The sequence below is a fragment of the Lampris incognitus genome, chromosome 12 (genome assembly GCF_029633865.1).
Source record: "Lampris incognitus isolate fLamInc1 chromosome 12, fLamInc1.hap2, whole genome shotgun sequence".
Classification (NCBI taxonomy): Eukaryota; Metazoa; Chordata; class Actinopteri; order Lampriformes; family Lampridae; genus Lampris; species Lampris incognitus.
This window is the reverse complement of record NC_079222.1, coordinates 6327599-6336429: the sequence shown is the minus strand read 5'-3', so window position 1 is coordinate 6336429 and position 8831 is coordinate 6327599. Positions and strand designations below refer to the sequence as shown.

Sequence of the window (8831 nt, the reverse complement as noted above, 5' to 3'; positions counted from 1 at the left end):
GTGTGCGTGCGTGTGCGTGTGCGTGTGCGTGCGTGTGTGTGTGTGTGTGTGTGTGTTGTGGGATGGTAGTCTTATGCCCCACTGCATGGTACTGGCTCAACTCGACTCGACTCTATTCGACTCGACTCGCTTTACTTTTTGGGATTTAGTTTTCCCTCCCAGAGCCTCAATCGAGTGTTTTATTTAAAAATAAATAAATAAATAAAATCAGCAAGACCGACTGTGCATGTGTGCTTCACCTGAACAATATTCGTGTAGCTAAGAGACTGGCTGACAACACGTGCTTTTCTACACGGCTAGATTATCAACTATAAGACAAGTTTCTCAACTCTCACTTCAGCATTTCCTGCTTATAAACAGCCGTTCAATTTTCTCTCAGGCCAATCAGTGGGCCGATTTTATTTATATGTAAATAAATGTACATATATTTTATTTATATTTTTGTTTATATTTTATTTTATTTATATTTAAATTAAATGTTGTTATTTGGTTATTTTATAAGATTTTATTTATATTTAAATAAGTATAAGTAAATATGAAATTTTATATATATTTAAATAAATATAAAAATATTTAAATAAATATAAAATAAATGTTATTTATATTTTTGTCTATATTCTATTTATTTTTAATTTTCAATTTATTCATATTTTCAATTTATTTATTTATTTTATAAGATTTTATTTACATTTAAATAAATGTAAATAAATATGCACGTATTTTCATGTCAGGCGGTCTGACCGACCAGAGGAGGCGCTAGTGCAACGACCAGGACACATACCCACATCCGGCTTCCCACCCGCAGACACGGCCAATTGTGTCTGTAGGGACGCCCGACTATGCCGGAGGTAACACGGGGATTCGAACCGGCGATCCCCGTGTTGGCAGGCAACGGAATAGACCGCTGCACTACCCAGACACCCCTCTATTTTGCTTTTTATTACTAATTTCTCTTCTTCTGTTTTTTTTTTGTTGCCCTCATGCCTCTTTCCCTATACTTCTTTTCTCCCCCCTCTCCCCCTTCCCTCCCACTGCTTTGTTGTCTTCATGGAGTGTTTGCTGTAACTCGTATCTCAGAGAGAGGATAAATGGGTGGTATCATAGCATGGTGATCATATCAGATTTGGCAGACAGGTGACACACCACCGTGATCCAGAATCTAGGGGCAATCAACAGCACTGTCTCCTGGCGCTGCGGATGACACAGCACGTTACATATTGAGCTGGAGTACGTGAGAGCCAAATTATCTTGTCTCAATTTGCATTTTCATTCAGTAGTTCAAGTTTAGGTTTTACCGAGTCTCAAGTCATACAGAGATTGTGTCTCGCTCGAATGCTCAAGCTAAAGACACAGAGACGCGAAGTCAACAAAGGAAAACCGGGAAACGTTTTCAACAGAAAAGCTGCTGCGTTCAATATAAAGTATTTAGGTATTTGTCTTGGCGTGCAGATAGGATTCAGGGAATGCTAAGCATCATCAAAATATGTTGTAGATAAAATGCCATTGTGCAACAGATCGCTTAATCAGCTCGTATCTGGTACTAAGAGGGTCCATATTTCAAATATTCAAGAATGGCTGACTAAGCATTACGTGTTGCCTCTTTTCACCAACACTGCATTACACTCGGCTATGGTAACACGCAGGGATGCCCAGTTATAACTGGGGCTGAGTGACATGGCGGAAAAAATAATATAATATCATATATGTAACCGGTTATTTTCTTGCCCGGTGCGGGATTCGATACGGGATGTACTGCACCACGAGGCGACGTCACTAACCGCTCGGCTAAAGGGTCAGACCCGTTAGCTAGGGGGCTAACGTGTCTTATTAGTAGTTTACATATATATAATATGATATAATATCTGGATATTTCCGAGTCTTTCTGTGATACGCAGCGTGCATTTCTAGTCACGGACTCACACAGACGTCTGTGAGCGACCACGTTTGTACTGAGCGAACGAACAAGTTACGCGATTGGGCCGCTGGATCAGGTGACCGAACACGTCACTGAAGTTAGACGATTGGTCAGCCACGCAATGAGGTCAATGGTGAACACGGAGGTGGGAGCTTTGAATCGGCGCGCGCAGTTCCGGCTCACTTCCTCATTTGTCGTGCGCCAAAGAGTGGAATATATCGCTGCTCGTGGATACTACTGAAACGCTGTCCATCCATCCTTCCATCCTTCCGTCCATCATCCAAACCGCTTATCCTGCTCTCAGGGTCGCGGGGATGCTGGAGCCTATCCCAGCAGTCACTGGGCGGCAGGCGGGGAGACACTAAGAAGGGAATATTGTGCCGCTCTTCCCGCACGTGGTTAGAGAGTGTACCAGTCCAGCCGAGAGCAGAGGAGAGAACACGGCTCTCCGAGTGCCGAGAGGCGCGAGGGGGAGCGCGCATTCTGCAGGTAGAAACAAGATAAAGGAGGAGGAGTCAATTGTATCCGGCTAGTTACTCCACTCTTCCGAGCCGTCCCGCTCGCCGCTCCACCCCCTCTGCTGATCCGGGGAGGGCTGCAGACTACCACGTGCCTCCTCCCATACACGTGGAGTCGCCAGCCGCTTCTTTTCACCTGACAGTGAGGAGTTTCGCCAGGGGGGGGGCGTAGCGCGTGGGAGGATCACGCTAGGCCACGCGGGGGTTCGTGTTGGCAGACAACCACGCCACGCCCCCTTCCCCATGGGGAAATTATGCTCTGCATGTAACCCATCCTAGGAGCAGTGGGCCCGAGGACCAGCTCCAGCTCCTCTTGCCATGCCTCGGTCAGGGGCGCAGACCTAGTATGTGATTGCAGTGGTGGTTGACCACTACAAATCCCAAAACAGTCAGCAGTGAAGTTGGGTCAGCACCTTCCCCACCGCCAACCCCCCCCCCCCCACCGCCAAAAAAAAAACAACCCGGTTGAGTCGGGAGTTTTACTCACTGAGGCTGTACTATGTGTTGGTAAAGGTCTTCTGCCAGCTTGTCCTGTCACATCTGCTCTGTTGGACACAACATCTATTTTTCAAACTGCCTTCTTCTTCTTCTTCTTCTTCTTTTTCTGCATTTGGCTGCCATGATGAAGCGTGTGAACCTTTATTTTTGCTGGGAAGGTACCCAACCATAACAGCTACATGAGAGGCATAAGTACTAAATCCTTCATCGTTGATATTTGTGGATGAGCGATTTTCCTAAGTATGCCAGCAAAAGGACATTTGTTAGCGTGCTAATCTTACAGCATTCTCTCTCGAGGCAGTCGGTTGGTGTCCAATTTGAAATCTTTCCACATTACGTGACTCGTCCATTCCGTCTCCAAGATTCACCCTGATATGATGGATGCATCAGTGGTGCGGCAGGAATGTGGATGTGTTAAAACAAAGGTTTCTGTTGGTACTACAGCTGCACTGTCCGGCAAAACAGTACTTTCCTTGCTGGAAGCTCACTGGTTCTCCGTCCATGTATTGAAGTCACAACGGTGCTCAATGCAGCTCACAGGATGACGTCCCATTCTCCCTAGCATAATCTATCCGTTGCCTACCAACGCGGGAATCGGTGGTTCGAATCCCCGTGTTGCATCCAGCTTTGTCGGGCGCCCCCTACAGACACAATTGGCCGGATGTGGGTATGTGTCCTGGTCGCACTAGCGCCTCCTCTGGTCGGTCGGGGCACCTTTTCAGGGGGGAGGTGGAACTAGGGGGAGTAGCGTGATCCTCCCACGCGCTACGCCCCCCCTGGTGAAACTCCTCACTGTCAGGTGAAAAGAAGCGGCTGGCGACTCCACCTGTATGGGAGGAGGCGTGTGGTAGTCCGCAGCCCGCCCCGGATCGGCAGAAGGGGGTGGAGCAGCGACCGGGACGGCTCGGAAGAGTGGGGTAACTGGCCGGATACAATTGGGGAGAAAAGGGCAAAAAAGGGGGGGAATAACAAATAAATAAATAAATAAATCAATAAATAAACCAATCGAGGGTGCTTGTTATTGTTATTACTGTTATTATTATATTAAAAATGATGGCTTCTCGGCCCATGGTAAGAAAGGGAGGGGTTTGTGAGAGCCAGTTGACAACATTAAATGGAAACCTGTATCGCATACCCCCTGCAAGGTAACATGATGTACACTTCTTAGGAGGGGAAGTGCAGCATAAGAACGAGCGCCTCTCGGGTCCTCAGCTCATTTGATTAGCATCGGCTGAAACGCGCAATGGGAGTTTTCTTGAAAGAAACAAAGGAAGAAAAAAAACAACAACCTCAGAATGTAATGACCAAATAGCTCAATTGATTACAATTAGAGGAAATCTTTCATCTCTGGTTTCATTTTTTATCGGCGGAACCGCGGCAGTACAGAAATGACCAAATAAGGCAACATCTGCCTCACACGACTTGATCCAGAGTTCTGAGCTCGATGCTACTGCCCGTGCTCTTACAGGTCTTTCAATGCTACTTGGGTCGGGACGTGCCAAGAAACGTCTCTCGGAGAGAAGGCTTGGCAAGGGGTCGTGAAGCGATTTAAAAAAAAAATTATTTTGATTTATTCTACAGGCTCAACATGTGGTAACAGGACATATAGATTGGGAAGAGATGCTCAGCTCAAGTTTCTTGACGCGTGCCCAGTAACCACGCATGCTTGGCGCGTGCTCTCCCAGGGGGAGAGAGACATCCTTGCTAAGGGGGCGGGACACGTGCCGACGCAAGTCCCGTTAGGCCAGGGAAGCTGATCACAGCCGCAGAACCGGCGATCCAAAACAGCAACCTCACAGACCCAGACGAACGGAAGTTTCAGCCCGCCTCAGCAATGCGAAGCCGCCGCCGTCCGTCATCGGCAGAGAAGAGAGGAACGCTCTCGTGAGTCTCAGTAAGGGGCAATGACGTCATCCCCCTCCTGGTGGACAAAGGCAGATGCACAGTTTCATTAAAGCAGACAGACCATCATGAGACAAATAAGAGCACATCTGCCGCCATCTTACAAAGTTGTGATTGCAACTACTCCCCAGTCCTCAGTGAACAGTACACGTGACCGCTGGTCGCAGCATCCTGCACATGAAAGCGACCGTTGGTTTTGGTCGCTAAGCAACTGTGCTGTTTATAAGGGTGGGGATACCTGCAGCCAGCTGAGACTGATGAAACAGTTCTGCCACTAAACGTTGTGTCCAGATGAACTGATTCAACTTCCTGGGACATGAAGTGGTTATGGCGGTGGGGGGGGGGGGGCGCACCGGTGGCTCACCTGGTGGAGTGGTACCACATAAGGCTGAGTCTTTCCAGTCTCTCTACCCTCACTGTCAAGATAAAGTGTAAAATTCGGGCAAAATTATCTTTTTTCGGGGGGGAGGGGATCCCCCCCCTTTCTCCCCAATTGTATCCAGCCAATTACCCCACTCTTCCGAGCCTTCCCGCTCTCTGCTCCACCCCCTCTGCCGATCCGGGGAGGGCTGCAGACTACCGCATGCCTCCTCCGATACATGTGGAGTCGCCAGCCGCTTCTTTTCACCTGACGGTGAGGAGTTTCGCCAGGGGGACGTAGCACGTGGGAGGATCACGCTTTTCCCCCCAGTTCCTCCTCCCCCTCGAACAGGTGCCCCGACCGACCAGAGGAGGCGCTAGTGCAGCGAACAGGCCACATACCCACATCTGGCTTCCCACCCGCAGACACGGCCAATTGTGTCTGTAGGGAAGCCCGACCAAGCTGGAGATAACACGGGGATTCGAACCGGCGATTACCGCGTTGGTAGGCCCCGGAATTGCCCGCCACTACTCAGATGCCCCAGCAAAAGTTAAAACGTGGGCATTTTATAATAGTGAGGTTGTATGAAGTGATCTGTCTGGCTGGGGGACTCATGAGGAATCTTAGCTGCTAAAATCACCCTTCCTCTGAGAAATGCTGACTTTGATCTGACAGACGGGTTTTATCTATCTCCTGGATCACACACACGCACACGCACACACGCACGCACGTACACACGCACACACACGGCGGCTCAAAATCAACAAACTTTGAAATCGAGTCCTGGTGGTACTCTGCATATCTGAAGTCCATCTGCGTTGTTATCTGAAACTCACTGGTTGGAGAGTGCAGCCACTGTGAGGCAGGTCTTCACAGACAGGCCCAAACTGTTTGGCCAAGGGGTCCGGTTTTATATGTCACTCAGCCCCCCCCCCCACCCCAAGAAACATTCCAAATGTGGTTTTGTAACTCGCCAGAATAAAGAAAAAGGAACGAGTGGACAAACTGAGAAATCAAACTAACGAATCAATGACAGTAAAAGGGTAATAATCGCAGTTCCAGCAAGTCCTCCAACCCATACGATCACATGGGTCGTTTGTCCTCTAATACGACCCACATGAGCGTTTCCTAAATTAGCGCCCCTACCGGCGGCAGGAGATATGCCACGGATAACCTTTCACCTCTGTGCATTGTGGGTTTTTAAAACGATTTGAGAACAACAGAATATTTAGCCCCTAGCTAACGGGTCTGACCCTTTAGCCGAGCGGTTAGTGACGTCGCCTTGTGATGCAGTACATTCCGTATCGAATCCCGCACCGGGCAAGAAAATATCCAATTACACTAAGATTGCTCTTGGCAGTATGTTTACCTATGAATGGCGTTATGAGACAGGGGTGGGCAACCTTTTCCAGAAAGGGCCGATGTGGGTGAAGATTTTTGTTCCAACCAAGTAGTTACACACCTGCGTCTCCTAATCAAGTTCCTCAGCAAAGACTCTACTGGTTGATTAGTGGGGTCAGGTGTGTAACCGCTTGGTTGGAACCCAAACCTTCACCCACACCGGCCCTTACTGGATAAGAGCGCCCACCCCTGTTACAAGAGCTAACTTGACGTTAGCTAAACGTTAGCAAGTCAGCTAGCGTGTATATTATAACCGCTATGGGACGTTAAACTTTGCTTTTGTAAACTACTAATAAGACCCGTTAGCCCCTAGCTAACAGATAACGGATAACCTTTCACCTCTGTGCATTGTGCGTTTTTAAAACGATTTGAGAACAAGAGAATATTTAGTCCCTAGCTAACAAGGCTGACCCTTTAGCCGAGCGGTTAGCGACGTCGCCTTGTGGTGCAGTACAACCCGTATCGAATCCCGCACCGGTCAAGAAAATAATTATTTATTAATATTCCTTCTCACGACAGCTTACGGAAGGAGATGCTTATTGTCACAGGGACAGTAACGTGCTGCTTGTACAAACGACCTATGGGGTCGTTTTGTTCTGGTGGAGGACGGCCTCCGCGGTTTCACTCCACTCCGGAAAGTGTCCAGATCTCAGCTCCCGGAGCGTTCGCCGTGGCCTGTCCGTCAAGCTGACCCATGTTGGGCTCTGTTTGCTGTGGCGTCTGATCCGGCTGAATAGACGCACTGTAGACGGGAGTGTGTTTGCTGCAGATCGGCTCTGTGTGCGTTTGCTCCCGCCTGACACATACATGGGGAGTGTTTGCCCGGCCGTCTGCCCCGGCTGAATGGTGCCACTGTAGATCCCACGGCACACATCGGATCTGTGTGCGTTTGGTTCGGCCTGACACATGTGTGGCTTGTTTGTTTTTCTGCCTTATCGTGTTGCTTCATCGACTCCTTGGAGTTCTTTCTTTTTTTTTTAATGCCTGACACACAGTGATCTGTAGAAGGTACTGGAAAAGTGCAGAAAAAAAAACATTTTGGCTCTCACAGCGTTCGTCATATGTAGAGACACTTCAAAGTCATGTTTATTATATATTTGGTTTAATTTCAACGTGAAACGTTTGTTTTTGTGTTGTTGTTTTTTTTTACGCCCAGTCCTCATCTGGGTCGGCGTTTGTTGTTGCAGCAGTGTTTTCGGGCTGATTTGGCTTTCAGATCAGTTGTGATTGTTTCCCCCCCAGGGGGCTTTATCAGTCCGCGTGCCCCGATTTCTGTTTTTGTGTTCCAACTTGTTACGTTTCACGTAAAATCAAACGGCTCGGGTATCACTCACGAACAGAAAGATAGGCAGGTTCTCGAACCTCGGATTCCAGGAGGAACGATTAGGATTCCGCCCTGGCCGTGGAAAAACGGACCAACTCTTTACCGTGGCGGAAGTGCTGAGGGGGGGGGGCATGGGAGTTGGACCGGCCGGTCTACATGTGTTTTGTGGACTTGGAGAAGGCTTACGACCGTGTACCCCGGGGCACCCTGTGGGGGGTACTGAGGGAGTATGGGGTACCGGGGCAGTTGCTATAAACCATTCGGTCCTTGTATAGCCAAAGTGAGAGCTGTGTCCATAGTCTAACACATTTTGGGTGGGTGTTGGACTCCGCCAAGGTTGTCCCTTGTCTCCAATTCTGTTCGTGATATTAATGGACAGGATCTGAAGGCGCAGCCAAGGTGAGGAGTGTGTCCGTTTTCGGAACCTCAGAATTGCATCTGATGATGTGGTTTTGTTGGCTTCACCAGAACGAACTTCCAGCGCGTACTGGGGCGGTTTGGAGCTGAGTGTGAAATGGCCGGGATGTCACAGATCGGTGACGACCCACACGCAGAACCACTGAGCAGAGGCAGGAGTTGGGCAAAAGAGTGACTTTACTGATAAAAAGGAAATACAAAGCAAGCGGGGAGCACAAACTACAACGCCCGACGGACCAGAATATGTGTAATGAACAGACAAGCGACACGTGTGGCAGACTGATAGGCTGACAGATAATGCAGGGGGCGTGCCAGTGGGTGGAGACAGTGTTACTGGTGGGAACAGCTGCCAGGAGCTGATTGGAGAAGGAGCAGAGGGGTGTGAGCAGGAGGGAGTGGGTTAAAAGGAGCAGGACGCTCCAGCAGAGTCCATGACACGGGATGAGAGTCAGCGCCTCCAAGTCTGAGGCCATGAGTGAGGGTAGGATGGAGCGG

At 49.0% G+C, this 8831-nt stretch overlaps 1 protein-coding gene across 1 annotated transcript in view; it reads right to left on the bottom strand.

Annotated features, from left to right (window-relative positions):
- Positions 1-1336: 1336 nt before the first annotated feature.
- LOC130122143 (interleukin-11 receptor subunit alpha-like) overlaps positions 1337-8831 on the bottom strand; it is a 176787-nt gene continuing 169292 nt past the window's right edge. The window contains exon 11 of the mRNA XM_056291183.1: positions 1337-1341. Within this exon, the coding sequence (XP_056147158.1) occupies positions 1337-1341 (5 nt within the window). The remainder of the gene's footprint in view (positions 1342-8831) is intronic.